The 24,133-nt window shown below is 42.5% G+C and overlaps 1 protein-coding gene across 1 annotated transcript in view; it reads right to left on the bottom strand.

Moving 5' to 3' along the window:
- The window catches only part of LOC144762793 (CD109 antigen-like), a 1,211,849-nt gene that overhangs the window by 998,578 nt on the left and 189,138 nt on the right, over positions 1-24,133 (bottom strand). Inside the window, exons 5-6 of the mRNA XM_078648063.1 lie at positions 19,235-19,360; positions 18,220-18,259 (exon numbers count right to left, since the gene is read on the bottom strand). Of these exons, the coding sequence (XP_078504189.1) occupies positions 18,220-18,259; positions 19,235-19,360 (166 nt within the window). The remainder of the gene's footprint in view (positions 1-18,219; positions 18,260-19,234; positions 19,361-24,133) is intronic.

Raw genomic sequence — 24,133 nt, 5'->3', positions numbered from 1 at the left:
CATGACATGTACACCACACAGGGTGATCAAGCGCTCACCACACCGGACATCTGGACACGCGCACACTGGCCCACACTAGCTCTCCCCGAGGCCGAGAGCCATCCTTGTCCCCCTTATCAGATGGATGTACTTCTTATTTTTGACTAAGATGCTTTTCCAAGAATGTCGAAGTGTTTTCTTGTACCCAGAAAATGAATATGAGAGTGGCCAGAACTTTTGTACTCCGAGATTGTCTCCAGGTGTGCCTCTGTCAATACTCTCCCGGCCACTGCATTTAATTAAACCAGATTGTTTCTGTTTTGCCAAATGCTTCTTGTCTTTTCATTTTTTAAGGTAAATTCATATTCGAGCAACACTTTCTTCAATTATTATTCTTAGCATTTCAGCGCTGCTGTTAATTTTTGTCCGTTGCACAAATATTTGCTACAATCCCAACTTTATATATTCTTTGTTGTGGCACCAGGTGCCGAGAACTGCAACACGAGGACTTACTGGGTTTGCATATTCCGCAAACCTAGGACTAATGGATATTCCAGCCCAGTCCTTAGTCACAGCTCTTGGGAATCCTCGCGGGTTGAGCCGCGAACAGGGAGGGGGATTTCTTCATGGTTTTTTTTATTTTTGTTTTTTTTAGAGTTTTTTATAGCGTAAACTAGACCCGAGACATTGGGTATCTGAGCGCTTTACATGAGCACCAGTTTTGTTACAGATGAACACATTCATTTTTCTTAGACACTGGGAGATCAAGGGCCAGATGTATCAAACAGTTTTACCCATTCTGTGTCAATGGGGAAATGTGTTTCGTACATCTGGCCCTAAGTGATTTGCCCAGAATATTGAGCGTCGTTGAAAAGACTTGAACCCACTTCCCCAGGTCCCAGGTTGACCACATATGTCTTTCCACAGCACTTGAGGTGTTAAATTAAGAAGCAGCACTTCTTTACTTAACACCATCAATGTTTAATATTAGCAGTATTTGACTGAAAGAATGGGAAGAAGGACATCCATGTGTTGGACTTGGCCCTTTGTGGCTAAAGTTCCTTAAACTTTTTGTCTTCCTCCTAGACATTTTTCTGACATTTTGTTGCCGACTTAGATGCTTTTCGTACTTTGCCACTGCTGATTAGTCTCAAAGTGCAAGTGCTCCCTGTATAAAGTGTGATGGTAATTGGTTGTCCAAAATTGGTATGTTTGTCTTACTAGTAAAGTCCCTAGTAAAGTGCACTATGTGTGCCAGGGCTGGTAATGCAAATGCTAGTAGTGGGCCTGCAGCACTAATTGTGCCACCCACACAAGAAGCCCTAAAAAGAGATTTCAGGACTGCCACTGCAGGGGGCATGGCTTGCGCGTCGGCCAAGATGGCGGCGTGGCTTCCGAGCTCCGCACCGGCCTCCACACAAAGGCAATTATCGGCAGCCTTACCGAAGACCCAGCATCCTAACAGGCTTCTTCGTGAATCGGGACATGAGGTGAGCCCAGCGCCCTCATTGTTTCCTCCTTTTGCGCAGTTTTGCAGCAATTGCCCGTCGCGACTCGGGCCTCTCAGCCCCAGCCGCCATTTTGCATGCTCAGCGCGCTTCTGTCACCGGACTGCCTGCGCCTCCTATGGTTGCCTGCTCACCATACTGGACTCACGGACATGACTTTTAGTGTGAGGTGAGCCCAGCGCCTGGTTTGGCTCCACATTTGTGCACTTTTCAGCTATTTCATTATCGCGACCCGGATCCTGCTGCCCCGGGCGCCATTTTGTATGCTTAACGCGCTCCTCGCATCAAGCTGCCTGCGCCTCATACAAATGCCTGTTCATACTCCTGGCTACATGGGCATGATATCTAGCGTGCAATGAGACCTGCGCCCACATTTATATTTTCATTCATGCATTTGTTAGCTGTTTCTTCAAGGTGACCCGGATCTTGCAGCCCCAGTAACCGTCTTTTTGTGCTCGCTTACTGCACCTACCTTCTCACCTCTTCTGCCTCCTTCACACGAGTGAGCATCGTCTCTGGAATGTGTCGGCGTGCTCTTTGGTCATGAGGTGACTCCACTTCTCTTTTTCCTTCTTCAATGTCGCAATTCCTTTGCTGTTTACAGGGATTAACGTACACCCAACCGCCATTTTGTTTCCTGCACTGCCCGATGTACTTCAACTCAACACGAGGATGTTGCCCTTCTCGACTAACATTTCCATGTCATATGGCTACAGTTTCTTCTCCTTTGTCTTGCTGTTTTGTTGGCTCTACTCCTCTGCTTCATAGGAATCTACGCCCTTCTACTTATCTCTCCAAGCGCATTTTTCAGGTCTTCTCATGCTTGTTCTCCGTTATGACCTTTGCTTATCCATTGTTGGAATATTGCTCCATTCTCAATTGCTTCTTTGAACTCTTTCATGGGGAAACTCCGCAACTTGAAGCTCTCTACAGCCACTAAAGCGTTCACCTGTTCAGATTCAGACTCTCCTCTTCAGGATATGGAAGAAGGTACAATGTCAAAGTCTGACACAATGCACAGTGCTATTCCCAAATCTCACAATAGTGGCAAACTACCGTCAACTTTAGATTCATCTAAACCCCTTAAAAAAGATCTTCCATCTCCTGAAAACACCCCATCTCTTTCCTCCACGGATCTCATTTTGGAGGAATTACGTGCTCTTAAGCCCTTTATGGAAGCTACCACTAAAACTTTGCAGACCATGCATGACAAATGGTCGTCCTTGGACTCACGTGTTCTAATCTTGGAACAATCAACTGAATCTCTTCAATCCTCTTGCTCTCATATACCTTCAATGGAGGCTGAGATAGTACTACTCAAAAAGCAGACGGAAGATTTGGAAAACAGAAATCGTAGGAATAACCTTCGCTTGTACGGTCTTCCTGAACTTACAGAAGGGTCTAACCCTACCACTTTCTTCCAAACATTCCTCTCAAAAATCCTAGATGCTCCGGCCTTAGCTTCCATCAACATTCAGAGAGCCCATCGCCTTGGTCCTCGAGTCTCTACTAAACCTAGAGGAGTCATCATGCTGTTTCTACAATATACTGATCTCCTGCAGGTTCTTTCAGCCGCTAAACTCAAGAAACAAATCATGTGGGAAGGTCATCGTCTTTTCCTGTCACAAGATGTTTCCAAGGCTACTGCAGAGCGACAGAAGAAGTTCCTGGATATGCGCCCGCAACTGAAAGCACTCAATGCTAGATATGGACTTCTCCATCTGTGTCTTTTCAAGGTTACCTACAAGGATAACACCACCACTTATGAGGATCCTGCCGCCCTGCAAGCGTTTCTTCGACAACATGGAACTAATACTATGGATGTTTCCAGATCTGTTTGAGCGGACCTGATAGTATTTTCATTATGCTGATGTTGTTCTTTACTTGTGGTCCCAGTTACTGTTGTCGTTCTACCCTTCTACATTTATCCTTTGTTTAGATTCCTCTTGATTTCCTGTTCCTTTCTGACCAGGATACCCATTCTTTTATTTCTCTCATTTTTACAGAAGTTTCCTTCCTTCTTACTACCCCGATGTATCCTATTGTTTCTGTATGCTGCCTCTTGGAACTGTGGAGATAATGGTTTGGTGCCCGCTCTTGATGTTGTCGCCGTCGTCTTTCGATGCCACCACCTTCGTCTTCGTTTTGCGTTTTTGTTTCCGTAAGTATGTTCCTCAGTCGTCTGTTTCGGACATGTACTGTCTTCTTGTTCTTATTTGTTTCTATCTTTATTCTTTCTCTTTCTCCTTTTAGATTCCTTCATCTTTTTTTTCTCTCTTCTTTCCTCTCTTCTTCTTCTGCTTCTTTCCCTTTTGTTCTTACTACATTTCTTTTCCTTCCTTCTCTTTTTCTTTCATTACAATCTCTGCACTGTTCTTTATTCCTTTTTCTCTTCTAATTTAGCAAGCATATTGTTGATAGTTAATTTTTCTTGGTTTTACTTTCCGTGTTATTACTTGAAATGTTAAAGGATTAAATAATCCAATAAAAAGACAAAGGGTATTGTCTCATCTAGCCAGACTTAAGACTGATGTTGCCTTACTTCAGGAATCCCATCTCTCAGAAACAGAGGCATTGAAGCTTAAACGTTGCTGGGTGGGTCATGTTTTCTGTTCTCCTACTGTTGAGAAGAAAAATTGAGTTTTGGTTTTGTTTCACAAAAAGTTGAAGGTTTCTTCAATTTCTCATGAATGTGATATTAATGGTCGCTGGGTAATTGTCAAATTGCTTATAGATAATATTCCTCTTGTGATTGTCAATGTTTATGCTCCCACTGGAATTGATAAGTCCTTCTGGCCCTCCATTTCCGATAAGTTAGCTTCACTCTCTGATGATTACATTATTTTTGGGGGTGATTGTAACCAAATTAATGACCCTTTCCTTGACCGTCACTCGAAAGTTAAATTTGTGTCCTCTAGGAAGCACTCCCAATTCACTAAAACCATTCAGAACAATGCTTTAGTAGATATCTGGAGATTATGTAACCCTGATCTCAGAGAATACAGCTTTTACTCTCCCTGTCACCATTCACAATCCCGCATTGATTATATTTTCCTTAGTAAATCACTGACCCAACATGCTATTCGTTCTGACATAGGCTCCATTTTGATTTCTGACCATGCCCCTGTTCTTGTCGATATAGACCTCCTTCCCTTTTCCCCTCACTCTGGCAGATGGAGGTCTTGATCCCATATCCTGTTCTGAGTTCACTGCTTTTGCTACTGAATTTTTTCTGATTAATCATACTCCTGATTCCCTCTTTGATATGATTTGGGATTCGTTTAAAGTAGCTTCTAGGGGTTTTTTATCATGACTTTTGTGGCACAAGGAAAGAAACTCAGGGAAGCCAAATCTACTCAGATACTTGCTGATATTAAAAGACTTGAACTTTGTTATCACTCATCTAATTCTGAATCTTCACTTAAAGGACTTATTGATGCCAAAATGTCTTTCAATAAGTTTACTACTGATGCTGCCTCTAACCTTCTATTGAAATGTAACTCTCGATACTACGGTGGACGGAACAAAATGGAGAAACTCCTTGCGAACTATCTGAAAATAAGAAAGGAGCGTACCAAGATTGAATCGATCAAGTCTTCTTCTGGCGAATCTCGGTTTAAGGACAAAGACATTCTTTCGGAATTTGTTAATTTTTTACAAAACTCTTTATACTCCGGAACATATCCCTACTTCGGTAGATCTCTTTTCTTATTTCCATTCTCTTCCCTCTCCTCCTTCATCTCATGTAGACTTTGGTCCGTTAGACTTAGATATCTCTCTTACAGAAATCTCCCTTGCCGTTTCTAAATTACGTCGCGGTAAAGCCCCCGGTCCAGACGGATTTACTATTGAATTTTATAGTCACTTTGCCTCTCTTCTCTTGCCCAAACTCATGCTCTTATTTCAATTCTTTCTTGAGGCCGGTCGTTCGAGTGGCTCTTTTCAACAGGCTTTAATATGTTTAATCCCCAAGGACGATAAAGATCACTCCTTTTGTAAGAATTATCGCCCCATCTCTTTAGTCAACACAGACTACAAAATTCTGGCCACAATTCTGGCTTTAAGGATGGATCCTCTTTTACCTGATTTAGTCGGTCCTGAACAATGGGGATTTGTAAAAGGTCGTCTCTCCTCTGACAACTCTTGAGTATTTTTTGACGTTCTTAGCAAGGCATCCTCTTTAGATCTTCCTATAGCCGCTATCTCCCTAGACGCTCAAAAAGCCTTTGATAGGGTTTGCTGGGATTTCATGTTTCAGGCTCTCACGTGGACAGGCCTACCTCCTAAATTTATCTCCTTTATTTCATTACTTTACTCTGGCCCTCAGGCATCCATTTTTGTCAATGGTAAAACCTCAGACTATTTTACCCTTCAGAGAGGGATTCGACAAGGATGCCCACAATCCCCTTTATTATTTGTCTTAGCTTTGGAACCCTTTCTTACCAAAATCCGTCAGGATGCTACCATTTCTGGCTTTCAGTTTGGCTCTCAACAGGTTAAACTTTTGGTGTATGCTGACGATATCCTTTTTTACTACTCCAACCCTCTTTCTTCTCTTCCTTCTTTTCTTCAACAACTTTCCTCCTTTTCCGCGGTGTCTGGTTATCGTCTTAATGCCGACAAGTGTGAAATTCTCCTTTTAAATTCTTTATGCCAAAAACATCCTTTCATCCAATCTGGTTTTTCTTGGCAACCTAACAAGATAAAATATTTAGGCGTTTGGTTCGCACCTACTCTGTCTGACACTCTTAAAATAAATTGGATGCGGCCATCACCCGTTGGCATCCACTCTTTTTGTCTTGGTGGGGTCGTCTTAGCTCTATTAAGATGATGCTCTCACCTCTTCTTCTTTATACTATTTCTATGATTCCAATTCGCGTTCCGGATTTTTATTTTAAAAGGGTTGACTCTATATTATTAAAATTTCTGTGGAATGGTAAACGCTCACGTATCGCCCTTGCCTCCGTACGGAAAGATAAAACTCATGCTGGTGTTCGCTTTCCTGACTTTAAGAACTACCATCGCGCCTTTTCTTTAAAACAATCATCTTGCTGGCTCTCTTCTGACCTTCCTTTCCACCCTCCTATTTGGTTGAGTATAGAGTCCACTTTTATCTCTCCTTTTAATTTTCGCGAACTTTTGTCTTTTACGTCCAACTCGACCCGCCTTCTTAACCCTATCATTTCTCATTCTCATAAACTTCTTCTTCCTTTCTTGTCTTCATCCTATCCGTCCCTTCACTCGACGCATGAACAACCCATTTGGTATAACAAACGACTTAAAATTCGTAACCGTACTTTTTTCTGTAAGACTTGCCACTCACGTGGCCTATGTTGGATCTCTAAGCTTCTCTCTCATAACACTTCTCTTTCTTTTTCGGACCTTCAATCCCAATTTTCTCTCCCTTCTAGCTCTCATCCGCAATATAATTAGCTACTTCCTATTCTTACTCATTACCTTCAGATGTTACCACTTTCGAATGACATTCCTCTAGTCCATAAACCCATTTCTTTAGTATTTGATTCCTCTCCTTCGGCCTCTTTTCTTTACAATTCTCTTCGTTTTCTTGCTGATAGATCCAAGACTAAACATGAACTCGCCTGGGAAACTGACTTATCTCAGGATTGGCCAATTTCCCTCTGGGATAGGGTCTGGGCTAAAATTCATAAAACCTCTAGAGCTGCTAACTCCACCCAAACTCTTTATTTTATATACAATAGAATTTTATTTAACCCTCGTGCTTTATCAACTTTCTCTCCTGACGCTTCCTCTACCTGCTGGTCTTGCCCCTGTCCATCTGCAGACTTAAAACATATGTTATTTAATTGTCCTCCTGTACTTCAATTTTGGAATTCAGTTTGGCTCCAAATTCAAAAGATTTTCCATTTTCAGATCCCCTTCTCCCCTTCTCATATTTTTCTAGGTTCCCTCTCCCCGGATCTTCCCCAATCCCACCACCATTATTTGCTCATTGACCTTTTGATAGCTATTGCTTTTCATATTATTACCTCTAATTGGAAACAGGCTACCAATGTTTCATACCATTCATGGTGGAATGCAGTTTGTTTTCATCACCGTTTAGACACTAACTATGTCTCCCTCATTTCCCTGGCAGCTAAAAGAGATTTGCTTTGGCTTCCATTGGTAACTTACCTTTCTTCCTCTGCTCCCTCAGTCGTTACCCTGGATCCTGAACATGTTGAGGTACGAAAACCTCTTTGATTTTACCTTTGCCTTTTTCCCAAAATTTATTTATGTATGAATGTTATTTCTTGTGTATCTATTTTATTAACTTTTTATCCTGCTTTGTGATTTATTATGCTTGCTTGGTCTCTTCTGATATACCATTTTGAATGCATTTTATTCACCCTTTTGTATTTTATGACAACACATTTTTTCGTTAATAATGTGTAATCCACTTGTTTATACTTTTTGCTGTTTCTTCATTCTCCCTCTCCCTTTCTGATTCCTTATTTCTTCAATAAACTCAAACTTAAAAAAAAGGACTGCCACTGCAGTGCCTGCGCACTGTTCATTAACTGCCTGGTTGTCCTGACAAATGCACCCACTTGCCAGGCCTTACCTTCTCTTTTTATGCACATCAGACACCGCTCTCGTAGGCCCCAGGTACCCTCCTGGGCAGGGTGCAGTGTATGTGAAAGGTAGGACATGTACTGAGGTGTGTACCATGTCCTGACAGTGAAATAATGCCAAATTCGTTTTTCACTGTTGGAAAGCCATCTTGCCAATAGGGCAGAATGGGGAATGCTGTGTCTCATGTTTCCAGCATATCTTCCCATATGCATAAGAGAGATGGCGTTTTAGTGTGCCTGAACTCAGATTTAATAACACATCTTTTTGTGAAGATGGTTTTTGAATTGTGTGCTTAGAAACCACACTTTTAGAAGCGGCTGGTTTCTTGTCTTAAACCATCCTGTGTGCCTCTGCCTGTTTGTGTATTCACCATCTAGGTTTGGATGTAACAGGGTCTGGGGACTGTCCTGACCATAGAGAGGGGTAGGTGAGACAGCAACAGGCTGGCCTGCATTTGATGTGGGGGGAGGGAGGTAGGAGTACCCCCCCTGGATGTGAAGAGGGCTGTGTTGCTGCCACAAAAGGATGGCTCCACTTCCTGCTCAGCGTCTGGGGCCCAGACACTCACTATCAAAGGAAGAGGGTGTGCACTGCCAGGAAGACACCCATTTCTAGTTTTGGACTGGGCTCAGAGCCCCCTGAACACAAAGACTTCAAAGTAATTTAGGTGTATAAATGTGAGAGCTGAAACCCCTGAACTCAAGACTGAAATCCAGACTGAAAAGGATTGACCCTACTTTGTGATCAAGAGGAACCTCTGCCAAAGAAGAACAGCTGAAGAGACTGAAGAGGAGGACTGCCCTTGCTGTGTGTTCTGGGGCTGGCCTACAGTTTGCTGATTTGTCTAAGAAAAAGACAATGGACTTTGCTGTGTGCTGTGTCCCCCTGCTTGTGGGGACTTTGCTGTATGCTGAAGTAGCGTGTCTCCAAGGGCCCGAGGAGAGCTGGTCCCCTGTTGTGGAAACTCAGGAACATAAAAGTTTCCAACCCTGTCTCAGCGACGCTTGGTGCATGGTGCTTTTGCACGCCTGAAACTGCTGTGTGGCCCGTGGTACTGTTTAAGAGGTGCCCCGTGATCGGATTGCCCCCGCAGCGTGAAACATCGTCCACGTTGCTGCATTGCTGTTTGTGACCCAACCCGTCATCCTAACTGAGGCTGTGAGTGTGGATCACCACTGCCGGCCCAGTCCGCAATGAGCTACAGGATTTCTGGAAGACTGCTGTGTGGTCCGTTGTACTGTTTACGAGGTGCCCCTTGATCGCATTGCCCCTGCAGCGTGAAACATCGTCCACGCTGCTGCATTGTTATTTGTGGCCCGAACCGTCATTGTAATTGAGGCTGTGAATGAGGATCACAACCTCCGGCCCGAACCATAATGTGCTAAAGGATTGCCTGAAGCTAAGAGAGCTGCAAGGTGAAAGGCTTCGTGATCTTTGTTCACCTAGAGGAATCTGCCCCTGATTGTCAATGAAGGAGAAGGAAGCGTCATAACCGTCCGGCTACAGCGTCGCCTAACAACGTCATCGGGTACCCCCCCCCCCCAGATAAGGCTTGGACTCCGGTCGGAGTCGCAAGCGTGTGTGGCCTGGGGAGGTGTGCAGAAGGAGTACAGGAGAGTGCTCCGAGCTCTCTCCTGCCTGCAGTACCGGGGACGCCCCCTTAAGCTTGTGACCGGTACTCCCTGGTGTTGGGGCCTAGTTGGGGCCCGAGTTGACTGCGCAGATTGGCAAACAACATTATTCTTTGCATTACGAACTGCCTGATTCTTGCATGATGAATCGCATGATTCTTGCATATCGAACTGCCTGATTCTTGTATTACGAATCGCATGATTCTTGCATTACGAACTGCCTGATTCTTGCATTGCAAACTGCCTTATTCTTGCATTACAAATCGCATTATTCCTGCATTACGAACTGCCTGATTCTTGTATTACGAATCGCATGATTCTTGCATTATGAACTGCCTGATTCTTGCATTATGAACTGCCTAATTCTTGCATTACGAACTGCCTTATTCATGCATTACGAATTGCATTAGTATGTGCATTAAGGACTGTCTTATTGCTACATTACGAGCTGCATAGCATTGCATTAGGACTGTATTAGATCATCGTGAACTGCTCATTAATACCACAAGAACCTATAAGTGATTGCTGGCCTAATAACCGGCAAAGTCAAATGTTACGAATACGCATATGTTGGATTTCTATCATTTGGTCTCATCATATTCCTTTTGATAAAGATACTGCTATTTTCATAAGAACCAGTGTGGTGTCTATTTGTGCTGTTATCACTATGTTACTGGGAGTGCGGTTGCAAATACTTTACACATTGACCTGGAGATAAGCCTAGCTGCTCGAGCCAATCTACTGTAGGGTGAGCAGGGTTATCTAATAGGGTGTCCCTCCTTTCCCTGACTAGAAGCAAGTGTCCCTATTTGGACTAAGGTATCTACCTCAGCCAACTAGAGACCCCCAGTTCTAACAACATGTAATTATTTCAGTGATACATATGGGCCTTTCTTTTTCTTATGTTACCTCATTTTCATGCACTGTTTATACATGTACGTTATATCACATTATGAACGTAGGCATAGTGTGAAACTTACTGCTCCATTGCCCACATTTGTTTCTTATATGTTTAAGAGGAGGTGGGGGTTTAGAAGGACTCTGGCACAAGACAAAATGTCTGCAACCCACACACCAGCCTTTTGTGTACAGGTATTGCTGCTATTCCCTCTTTCTGTTTGATCAATAGTGCACGGTGCCAGCAGCGAGGCAGTTCTTACCCTCTAAGTACACATCGTAGCAGCCCCAAAGAGAGAGTGGTCCCTCTTCCCTGTGGGTGTGAGGAGGCTGGAAGGAGGGGGCGCCATCTTTGTGTACAGTGTTCAGTGACCATGTGTTTCCCAGTGAGCTCTTCAGACAGTGTGCCAAGCCAATAGTGGAGACTAGATATGAGTACAGTTGGCACCCCTGAGCACTTTGTCGATATGCAATAAGTCACAAAGTGAGGGCCCCCCCGGGTAGGATGTGAGGCAGATTTGCGGGGGAAAAATAATCAAAATACATAGAAAGAGGGGTAGATCTGCCCCGTATTTAATCAAAGATAGGCTCTTATAGAGTCCAGTTTTTTTCAGTAGTCACCCATTTCAGCGCTCACCAAATAATCAGTGCCTGATTAGATTCAAACAGAAGCAGATTTATAAAAAATATATCATTTTTATTTTTATTTTCTTCATATTTTTAAAGCACATATATGCATAGTCATTTATTAGAACATTTCACAATAACAAGGTAAAAAACTTTTTTTTAAATGTACACCCTATCAACCTTCCAACATTCGAACTTCAACATATTCATACATCACAGACAGTCATACTCATACAGAGTTCATTCATGCATTCAACTCAGATAAGATTTTAAAAAAATTGCTCTGAGGACATCCTGAACATTCCTCTCAGCCATAGGCCGGGGATAGGTGATTATAAGTTCAGGGCAGGTAGTTTCACAAATTATTATTATTATGATTATTTGGTGAGCGCTGAAATGGGTGACTACTGAAAAAAACTGGACTCTATAAGAGCCTATCTTTGATTAAATACGGGGCAGATCTACCCCTCTTTCTATGCACTTTGTCGATATGAACTGTGCCTTTGAATTGGAGTGACTGCCATCTAACGTGCACTCCTGGGCAGAAGTGGGCTGGGACTATATTTCCCAGAATTAAATTTTTAAATAAAAGCACAGGTCTTGAAACTTGATGACTTGCGATTGGCATATGTGTGTGGGTAGTGCATAATTGTTTTTAAAAAATGAAGTGCTGAGGCTTTAAGTTTTAATTAGGACCTTCCTGCCCCGCCAAATGTTAGAGTTGCCAAATGCCAAGGCTGACTGAATAGTCTTGCCTATTTCTTCTGCATCCTACATACTTTCTTTCGCTCTCTATTTCTTCATCTTTTTTCTGGATATTTTTCCCATTCCTGCTTCCTAACTTTGACACTGTTTCCTTGCATTTCTGTTCACCCTTCTTTCCTCCTTTTCTCGCCCTTGCTCTACATCAAAGTCTAATGGTTAAAAAAATAATAATAATGACTCGGCTCCCAGATTAGTGTTGTGCTCATCATTTGCATACAGAGGCACAAATTAGGTCCTGCAATAATTTACTTTTGAAGAATTCAGTAGCCACTCGCACAGGTAAAAGCGATGGGGCGGGCGGGTTGGGGGGTGGTGGAAGTTGACAGACGACGGGTTAAGTAATATTAAATAAATAAATAAATAATTGTGAGCGCAACGTAAGTGATTTTATTTATTTAATATTAGTTAACCCGTCGTCTGTCGACTTCCATCACTCCCTACCCAACCCCGCCACACCAATCTTACCTGTGCAAGCCGCTACTGGAAGAATTGTGGATGTAGACTGGACTTTTCTCACTTTTCATTCTATCATGCTCTGCCTACCAAAGAGGTAATTCTGTACTGTGGGTGAGCAAGTGAGGGGGAGGCAACACATCCCTATAAGACACAAGGGAACTCCCATTTTCAACTCAATATATCTTCAGGCCCGCTCTTTTCCAGGCCACATGCTCCCTATATGATCTATATACTTCTGGCACATAATCCAACACAGGTGAGAGGGGTAGAGGCCAGTGCCATGGTAGTCATGTAATTTTGGATAGCACATATAACCATAATTTTATATATTACTTGACAGCACAAACCCAAGGCACAACAGGTCTGCAAGAGCCATATTCCTCCTTATCTAACCGTCTTTGTGTCAAGAGTATAACATCGATTGTTAGAATTTAAAGTGTAGCATTTTAGATCGATTACCGAACAAAATGTTTTTACTCATTTGTCAGTTTAGAGTCTATGTCCACCTCCCCATATGCCACAGCGACAGGGTATGTAGGATGTTCTTGACTTGGCTATTTCTCTCTCTTTTTAGGTTTCGCCTAGGCAGCACATGCGCTGTCTCGGGGAAAGATGCTGTATACACTATAGTGGGGGAAGCTCCGCCGACTTTCAGGCCATACATCCGATTGGTTACAATGAAAAATCCTGCATTTCCATTGGTTGTTGCTGTCTTAGTCCCACCCCCTGACTGCCATGGCGTAATTTTTCCTGTTCCGAGGCTATCAGCCCCTTTACTTGGAAAACAGTTGTGTTTCCCTATCTCTCCCTGTTCTCTCTCGCAGTCAGTAAATCTTTGTACCATAACCACCCCCCCCACCCCTTCCTCTTCGTGCCTTCTTTCGTGCCAGCACTTGCATTTAAAATGCAATAGGTCATTGGTAAATCCGAGGCCTATCGCATTTTCAATGCTTCTTGTTCGTGTGATTGGTTAATGAGGTCGCACTCTTTGTCTCGCATGCGTACGATGCCTTACATCATACGCATGCGCAACAAAACAGTGCGGTTTTCCCAATTCACCACTTGTTTGTGGTAAGTGTTGATTTTGCACACAGCTTATATACTGTGCAGCTGCCCCTGGTGTTCAGAGCTTTGTGCGGGGGTCCGGTGGGCCTCTTTCACCTTGAAGCCTGTGCCTCTGCGTGCTGCCCCTGATGTGCCGTTGAAGGGAGCGGCCAGAGCAACCCAATTAAGTGATATTTTTGATGGACCTTAATATATATTTATGTGACGAATCAGGCCATATTTATGATATTGTGGAAGAAAGCTAAGTAGAATATTTACCACATATGGAACATATGTCACATGGGGAATATATTATATCTGATTGGTGCAAGCGTCCGGTGGATCCCCCCACTCCGAATCCTATTGCTCGCTTCCCGTGTACCCGGGCATCTCAGGGCTCCTCGCGGGTCGGGCACGTGTTTGATACTCGAGTTGTGGCCGGGGGACTCGGTCGTTTGATCCCAGCAGGAGTCCCTGTTGCCCTACGCCCCCCCCTTGACCATCTCTTGCGGGTCTGGTGCCAGCAAAGTGCTGCTGGGCCGTGGTGGAGGTTGGGGAGCGGGCCCGCATGCCTATGGAGGTGCAGGCAGTAAGGGTGGTTGAAGTGCCATCACTGGCGGTGGGCCCACTGCTTCAGAGAGGCCTACTTCCTTTGCGTTGCCCGCCATGCTGCGGGGGCATCGTGGGTGAGGAGGGGGCGCCAGATCAGTCCCGATGATTGTGGGGGTGAAGGCGGCGAGGAGAGTGGAGGTGACGTCACTGCCGATGGCCCAACTGCTCCGGGGAGGTCTCCTTCCTTTGCGTTGCCCGCCATGCTGCGGGGGCATCGCGTGGAGAGCGGGCGCCGCATTCGGTTCCCGGGGGAGGAGGTGGTGTTTTGCCCCCCCCTCTGCCGCTGTGGGTGGTTTCTGCTTGAGGCTGGGCATACGTGGCAGCCTCGTGTGCTTTGGTTGTGCGGTGTGTTTCCGTCACGATCTCTGTTGGCCCACTCCCATTATTGCCAGGGGTTGGGGTCGAAGTGCAACCTGCGACTGACACGGCATGGCATTTTGGGCAGGCAAAGCAGGGCATTGCCTGCAGTTCCCAGTGCACGTTTTAGTGCAACTTATAGGGGGCGAGCAGGCATTACAGAGAACTGTAAGAGAGACAGGTATTGGCATTCTAAATGACAATGCCTTTTATTTATCTTTTTTTAAAACGACTCGAAAATGAAAGGCATTGTCATTTACAATGCCAATAGCTCAAACGCTTGTAAATGCAAAACCGATTGCATTGCAAATGCTTGTTTCTTTAAGATATGGCTCTGGCCACCCAGTATCTGTTGTCATAATCGGTTCTAGGAAAACATTATGTTCTTATGAAATATTCAGAAACTAGGGTATACAGTTTGAACTGCGCATTTCAACTTGAAGTATAACAGGAATGGTCCAAGCAGTGTGATCACCTCCATCCCTAATCAGACCTGCCACTTGGAAACATATCTTCAAGCACTGACATTTTAGAGGAGAGAGCAGTAGGCGAAGAGACCAGGCCCATCTTTACAATGGTAGACTTCATGGTCAGGGCAGCATGCAATGAACAATAAATACTCCAGATGTTTTTCAATGGTGAGTTGTTTATAATGTGCCGTATTGTGTAACCAGAAAGCCACAAAATGAGCTTGACTGGTGAGTGGACATAAAGGTCTGGTACAGCTTTGCTGCTTCTCTGCATTGGCCTTATGAGGATTGACTTTCTATTACTAGCCAGTTGCCGCACCCAGATTAAACACAACCGCACTGTTTGTGATGTAGTGTGAATGGTATCCTTGTCACACACACCTATATCCTTGGCATACGACAATATCAGACAAATTCCGTGGGTTTCACTGATGCTGTCTCCAGTCTCAGGGCCGGCTCAATAAATTTCTATCAGATGCCCCTGCTTTCATGCACCAATTAAAAGAAAAATGTACATCAGGAGAGAATGGAAACGGGTGCTGAAGAGATAAGAGGTGATGTGAGGTATGCAAAGGGAAGATTTTTTTAAAGATTTGAGGATAAAAAGGACCCTACAGCCCTACCTGCGCTTGAACCATATGGGCATGTAAAACTGGGCATGTAGTGCTGCTTTCATTGCAATCTGTGCACTCTTCAGAGAGTTCATGGATTGCATGTGCATTTAGTCTAAACTCTTTAATGGCCTGCAGGGAGGCACTGTGAGAAACCTGTACTGCATTCAGCCTCATGGCTCTCGGTTGTGCCCATCATGAACACCCACCCAAATTCTGAACTTACCAGACACATATTCATGGGACTCAGTTCTGAATAGCCACTAAATAATAGTCATATGTTGCATGAAAATAAAACTACAGAAACAATATCTGGAAAAAGCAAATATTTTTATGGATAAGGTTAAGCATGTGAAATGTAAACAGGGATTGCTTTTCTGCCATGGATTACCTTAGGGTTTTCACAGTTATTGTTGAAAAAGGGATCTGTGCTTTCGCCTTTAAAGTTAAGAACATGTATGTAGGTATCCATTTCAAAAGTTTTTCACCCAAACCAAGTAAATTCCATAGTGGGTGACAGATTTAGAGGAGGTTCATCAGATTGCTTAGGTCGGCGGTGAAGCCCATACAATGAAGTGGAATGAATTGGGATGGGCCAAGAGGAGTGATGACAATGCCAGCAGTGTTGAGGGAGCATCAATGTTCACGTCTTGTGGAGAAGGTGTTGCCGTATGTCCTGAGAAAAGGAGGCTTTTAGGCACAATTTGCTTCTTGCCCAGACTGCGACCTTTAGCCTAATTTTTGCTGCAGCACGAAGGCAGCAACACCCACTGTGCATAACTTTTAGTGCCAGTGTATGTTTTATTTATTTATTGATTTATCTGTTTGTATAGCGCTAGAATCGACCCCCGTAGGGGTATCTCTGCACTTAAGCAGACTGAAAAGAGGCAGTGGTTCCTGGCAAGTTTAACAGATACCGATGTTGTCATGATGAAGGACTTAAAAGTCGAGGGCAGAGAAGAGAAATGGTCAAAGTAAGCTAATGTCCTTTTTTTATGGACTTTCAGTACTTTTTAACTGAAGGGGTGTGGGCCTCTCTTCTTACTGTGGTGACCCTCGCAGTTCTCAAACAGGACACTTCTCCTTCTAGTCTTTTAGGTTTTCACATGATCACTTCATATTTAAGCCCACTTGTTACGTATCTGTCTCAATGCTTATTTTTATTAATGTCTAATACTGCAGTGAATGCCTAGTGAAAGACACTCTTTTGTTTAAATATCTTAAGTCAAATACACATGATTCAAGCCGTGTCAGATAAGTCATACTGGAATTATTTTAACACAGGGGTCATTTCATTATACATGTGTCACTGTGTGGTGTTAATCTGGTCAATGTGTTTTTTGGCGCACAATGCTTAAATAGCTTTAATGTTCCCATTCTTAGATTTCTTTAAAGGTTGATTATAAACTGCTCTTGTAGATTTAATTCATAAGTGCCAGGTTCGAGTTTGGATTTGTAGTGACAGAAAGACAATTAGAAGATCACAGTGGGGAGTGGGTTCCAAAATGCGTGTTTTTAGTAGACGTTTCACATGATTGCAGAAGTGCATTGTGCCTCCTCCAACTATATGTATATTGAATAGACTTTAGAATTATCCTTTAAATGTTTTCTGAAAGCCATTTTTGCATACTTTGAGAGTTACATTTCTGAGCTGGTTTTTGGGCTGATACTGCTCTGTGTTGGGTATCAAAATCTGGCAGCACTGCCCTGAGCAAGGCATTTCCATGCAGCGCTGTTTATGGATATGAACTTGGCGCATTAAACCCTAGTTTGCTGCTACACCACTGTGAGGGCGCAATTCTGACAGGTTCATCCCGATCCGGAGTTGTGTTGGATATTTACACAGAGTGCCTCCCCGGACGCCCACCAGTGCCGCAAGGCTCAAGGGGCAACGAGACCCTGCTGGGCGGGGGAGGGAGAGAGAGAGATGATTGCAAGCTTCAGGCTCATCTAACACTGAAAATGAGTAGGGATTTGACCGGGCTATGATGAAGAGGACACTTTCAAATGATACAGCAAAATGAATTATGCAAAATACCGTCAATAGGGTAAACTGACTGAAAAATGCCACCAAGCGAAATTTAGTTTTTGTTTATGCTTTACTTTTTTCATTTATGTGAAAATTAAAACAAGTTTAAAAAGGAAGATGCACTGGAAAGACATTTAAACAATACATATGTTATGTTACTTTGTCACAATTTCAATAAAAAAAGTAATTAAAGCGTATACGTTTGTCATGAGGTGGCCTAATACATCATTATCACATGTGAATGTGAAAGGACCAGTTTGAATGGTCGAAGGGCTGATTCACAAAGCTTTTTCTATGAGTGGGACTTGATTGTGTTCACAAAGGTTATCCTGTGAGTTTCAGGGGTAACAGAATTTGGGGGTAAGAATGTGTTACTCCTGCAAATGTATCCGTAAGTCACACAAACTTGAAGTAAGGAACAGTCAACGTCAATAAAACTGATCGGACAATGTGAATTTCGGCTGCGTTTTGGACCTTTTTATACAAATGTATACAATACTGTTTAATCAGGAGGTTGGGCTTCAAAGCGTGCGTAGGCTTTTGGAGTGGAACAACCATACTCTTCGAAAAAGGACTGTGTATTAGGCGCCAAGAATATGGAGGACAAATCTTACACAAATACATTGCATGTTCACTTACCTCTGTCAGTCACCGAAAACTGCTTGGAGACGTGCATTCCCTAAAAATAAAACAGTATCCGGTGATTTGGGATTGCGAGTCGGTGGGTGTAATAATTGTCATCTAGCATGCGTTCTGCCATATACATGATGGGGCACAAGCAGGCGTGCATTAGGTGTGTGCAGCAAATCCGTGTGTCCCGATTTCTACCAGCCATTTTCTCCCAGTTCAACTTCAGCAGAATTGACCTAACCAAAATGTACCTGATTAAAATTACGCGGTGCGGTGATAGCTGAAAAACTCGTAATTCGTATGTGTGCGGTAACAGTTCTAGAAATGAGTTAGTTACATGTTAGACGCTGTGACCTTAAGTCGACTGAATGAGCCTGTTGTCACACATAAAGAATGCAAAATAAACCCTTTGAGCATTGGCGTTATCTTTCTAGTGAAGTTAAGAAAAATATTATCCGAGAATAGAGAGAGTTTATTACCTCTGGGAGAGCCACAGCGGATATAATTCTTAAATAATTCTAGGACGAGTATACACTTATACCACCGGGCTTTAAAATAAATATAACGTTGGTTGTAAATCTGTTTCCAAAAGCAGCGCGTCTGCGTGTCTGAGTGTTGTCTCACTGTACCTGTTCCTCGGAGTAGCGTGGATGTCTTCATGTAAGTGCATAGAATGTCTGGTCGTCTGTAGAAATAGTTGCATGCATGTGTCCGGTGTTTTTGTGTGTGTGTTTTGTGCTTGTTTGCATTCGCAATGCAATTGACATTTCCAGTGCTTTTTGTGTTGCACAACTCATTCTGATTTCGATTTGTCAATACTGACACATTACCAATAAATAAATAAATAAATAAAAAGGAAACATGTACGCCCCGTTTTACATTATACTAACAGTAAATACTTTTCGTGTAAAATATTTAGAAGCGACTTATTCCTCGGCGTTTCCATTGTTAGTTCTATTCCCATTGCAAAGAAAAGTATTGCTGCACTTTACACGAAAGTTGCATTTCTATTGGGGGTACTTACGTCAGAATGCACTTCTATTGCCCAGACTCCAAACTGAGGGATGTCAGATAATAAAAACTCTTTAGAAGCAACTCCTAGGTATGTTTGCACTGACAGCCACTGCTGGATCAGACTTCCCGCAGGATCCTGCAAAATAAAATGAATAATTTGTCAAATACTTAGAGTGGCAGTCTTACTACTTTAGTAGACAGTACAGTTGGGCAAGTTGCAAAAGCAGTATGCCTTTAATCTTTTTATTATTCAATTGAACAATACATATTTAGATAAAAAATGGAGAAAGACAGTCACAAGACAGTTTTAGTACCTAAGGAGTTGGTACATGGTAAATTAATGGAAAGTGTGCAATGTTCCTATAAGAAATGTGAAATCCATACAACACACCTTTGGCATATCTAAGAGAAAAACAGCATGTAAATGAAAATTATTGAAGATAACTGTTGCAAAGTCATCCTGTGCCCTGGGCACCCCCCAACTTTTTGCTGACTGGTACTGGTGGTAACTGACTCTAACTGACCCTGGGCTCGGCCTAACCAGGCCCAGGGCCAGTGCTATGCTCAAAGAGACACTTAGAATGCAGTGAAATACCTACATACACTGGAGTACACTATGGGTTAGGGTAGCCCTGTGATTGGCATGTCCTCCCCTATAAGGCCCTAGTAAATACTCGAGAAGGGTGATTGAAACTACCTTTGAGTTCCTAGTATATAACAGGGCATGGCAGTATAGAGGCCAGCAGAACTTTCTGCACTTGCACATGTGCACTGCTGAAGCCTGAGGTCAGTTTAAAAGCAGCCCTGTGTTGCAGGACTGCTTTTAAAATGCATTTGTTCCCAAACTCGACTTTGGTGTTTGGGGCACTTCCAAATAGATAAACTGCAATGTTTGGGCATATTAGGTACCCCAGGGTCCCCCCTAGGTGTCCCAGTGGTGAGGGTCAGGTATTTATGAGGAGAACCCTTATAAAATGAGTTTTATATGCCCTGGGTTAAGTGAAAGTGCACATTTCATTCCACACATTGTGATAAAGTGCTTCACAAAATAGACTTTTGTGCTAGGAGCACAGTAGGGAGGATTAGCAATATTTTTTACATATTCAGAACCCATAAAGCAGGTGTCTCAAACCAGTTCATCTGAGCTACAAGTAGCTTGCAGACAACTTCAGAGCAGTTCCCAGCCTTGAGTGCGCTTTTAAACTAGCACAGGATCACATTTTCCTTTTAAAGCTAAGGGAATGCATTTTCCTTTTAAAGCTAAGGGAATGCTGAGTTAATTTGACTTTATTATCGCTACGCTGCAGATAGCAGGGCCTGATAATGAACAGTGTTCAGTCAGATTTAAGACTCAGGCTGGGGCACAGATGTGAATAACTGAAGCACTGAAATATATAACTAAAATAAAAGCCCTTGTCAACTCAATATTGGAGTGTGAGAACAAAATGATGTTTCTGAATGCTTTTAAATGGGAGAACATTTAAATGAAAGCTAACTTAATGATTAACCCTTAATTTTCTCCAATTTCAAAGTTCCACATTTACAAGCAGCGGGCCTTCTGCACCCTATGCCATATTTATATCTGAAAAATAGTAATTTTTTTTAAATGGGAGAAATTTAAAGTGAAGACATTTTTTTCTATGACACATTAAGTATTAATGTCTTTCTTCACTGTCAAGTAAGACAAATACATCTTAATGTTTTATGAAGCATGTTTATTCACTTAAAATTCCTCCATTTAAACAAATGTATTTTTCTGTTATAAATATGGCACCATGTCTACAGGCCACTGGGAGTAAGATGCTTGGTATTACTAAATGTCACACTTGGAAATGGGAGAACATTTAAATGATAAGTTTTATGGAATACATATGAACAAACGTAACTCTTCAGTTTATTTTTCTCAATGCAGTGCCATATTTAGAAGTGAAAATTAGAGCCTTTATTTTAAGTTAGTGAGATTTAAAGTGCAGAAATATGTTTTATATTCAGAAAAATGTTGGCGAACATTTTTCTGCTCTTTAAATTTCTCCCATTTGTGTTATACATGTAACAGTGCCACATATGGCGAAAGTTATGTCCTGTGCCACAAGTACATATGACATAGTCCCTCAGTCACCCTTAAATGTATATCCCTTATATATATATATATATATATATATATATATATATATATATATATATATATATATATATATATATATATATATATATATATATATATATATATATGGCGAATCTTGTCACACCGAACAGCGAAGTTCGAATAACTGCAACAAAGAGCCGACCCAAGAAGTGCTGGTGAACAGTGTTTTAATTTGTAGAAGCCAGCGCTGCCGCCATGACGCGTTTCGCCTCCAAGGAGGCTTGAACATTTTTCTGCTCTTTAAATTTCTCCCATTTGTGTTATACATGTAACAGTGCCACATATGGCGAAAGTTATGTCCTGTGCCACAAGTACATATGACATAGTCCCTCATTCACCCATAAATGTATATCCCATATATATATATATATATATATATATATATATATATATATATAAAGCACAGTTCAGGTTCACCCCCAAATTCTTCACCTATTTTACGGCAGGAAAAGTATGTTTGGTGAAGATCATTTACTTGTATATACTTAAATTTGGTATACATTGAGACCTTTTGACTGTATGCTAAGATACCTTCCCATTCTTTGTCTCCCATTTCCACTCCGTAATGCAGTTACTAGCATATTTTAACGTCGTCAAGATTACTTCTCACCATTTTGTTTGGTGACTCATAAAACCAGAATACTAAATTACTGCCTCCTCCCACCATTATGAGGAGTTTATCAAATCAGGTTGCAGAGGCTTGTACATAACCATATATCATAAGTCCCTCAATGTTTGCATCAAGGCACCATAATTTAAGAACTGCTCACAGGACAAACTATATTCTCTAATTAGTGTCTCACGTTGAATAATCTTACCTGTCGAGTAACAATTGCCCACTGTGATTATCCAGGCTTAACTCCATTGCATCATATGTGTTGTAGTATGCAGGGAAGAATGCCCATGGGGGATGAGGTGGGGAGTGGGGGATGACAGCCTGAAGTTTTATTGACTCAACGTCTTTAACATATCAATGTGGTGGCAAGAAGCAACTGTCCTGCACCTTGCATTTCCTTCCCAATAGTATGGCTTTCAAGGCCCCTTGATTAGGATCCCTCCCATGTTGGCTAAGCTCTTCTTTGCACTCTCCATCTAGGATCTAGCAATCTATTCCAGGTGCACTGACAAGTAATATAGTTTGTAATCAGGTGTGCCAAAGCCACCCCCCTTAATAGGCCTCTTACGTGGTGCACTCTTGTGGAGTGTCCATCCCATAATAGTTGCTGACCAATGAATCCATCTGCTTAAGCTAGCAAATCGGCACCCACACCGGCAGTTTTATAAAGAAGTAAAGTAATCTGTTAAGTAGAATCATTTTAGTGAGGGCTAATCTTGACATAAGGGGTAGCCTAAGAGATCGCCAAAACGCCACATTACCTCCCAGTGCAACTCCCTAGTTCCCCTCCCTCAGATCTTCCACATTATGATGTATATTTACTTCCAAATATTTAAAAGGGTAGGGGGCCATCTAATCTCTTGGTTACCAAGTGTCAGTTCCAAATTATCTGGCACAAGCAGGAAGGCACATGTCACAGTCTAGTTAGTTTTGAGACCAGAGTTTTTCCCAAATATCATTAAATGCAATAGTAGGTCATCTACATGCAAAGAAATTACATGAATAACATCCCAAAATGGGAGGCCTTTCACTCTGACCACTGCAGCAAAGAGTTCAATCACTACAGCAAAAAGGAGCAGTAACAGTGGGCACCATTTCTCATCCCCTTGAAAATGTGGCATTGTGGTTAGACTACCGGACTGCACCTTCGCCTCAGGATTAGATTACAACAGTGTAAACCAATCCACTCAGTCACTTCACATACCCATAAGGGACATTATAAAAAGGTAACCCCACTGCAGGGATGTGAATGCCTTTTTGATGTCCACAGACACCACCATCACCCCTTTCGTACAACGACCATGGTCTCATCCAGTACTATATAGAGCATCCTAAGATTAAGCGATGTATTACATGTGGGTATGAGACTATTTCAATTCTCATGTTTCAGAATAGTCAAGTGAGAGTATAAACTATTGGCCAAGATTTTGCTGACCATTTTATAATCAAGATTGAGCATTGAGAGGGGACTATGGAATGCCACCTCCTCTTTTGCCCTGCTGGATTTAATCAGAGGTACAATTAGGACTTCCCTGGTTCATGCAGGCAACTCCCCTTCCTTCAATGTCATTCATACATTTTGGCATGGTGAGCTATCAGAGGGACTGCAGAGGTGTGACACACTTTTTCAGTCAACCCATCTGTACGTGGAGTTTTGCCCTCAGATAGTTCCTTAATAGATCCCTTAATTTTGTTCTCGGTAATGCCCCCCCAAACTTTAATTTCCTTTCCTTCCCAACAATTGTGTGATGCCCTATCCAGGAAGGTCTTGATATTCACAACAGAGGATATGCTAGTTTTGACATATAGGGTACTGAAATACTTAAGAAAGGTCTCATTTATATCTTCTTGTGAGTGGACAATTTGGCCCCAGAATTCAGCACTTTCCGGATTGGAGATTCTCTGACTTCTAGTTGGATGAGCAATGCCGTCCATCCCCTCATGTATTCTGGGTGTGTACTCTCTGTAATTATGGCACCATAGTTTCTCAATGAAACGGGTATATTGTTTCCTGATTTCCTCATTTTTACCTTCTTTGATGGATTATGGACCGCTAGCAATTCCAATTTATGTTCAGATTTTTCTAACCTTGTCAGTTCTACTTCTGAGAATCTCCTATCTCCCATCCTTGTACCGAAGCACTACTG

The sequence above is a fragment of the Lissotriton helveticus genome, chromosome 6 (assembly GCF_964261635.1).
Source record: "Lissotriton helveticus chromosome 6, aLisHel1.1, whole genome shotgun sequence".
NCBI lineage: Eukaryota > Metazoa > Chordata > Amphibia > Caudata > Salamandridae > Lissotriton > Lissotriton helveticus.
Note: the sequence above shows the minus strand (reverse complement) of the source record. Positions and strands in the feature narration are given on the sequence as shown.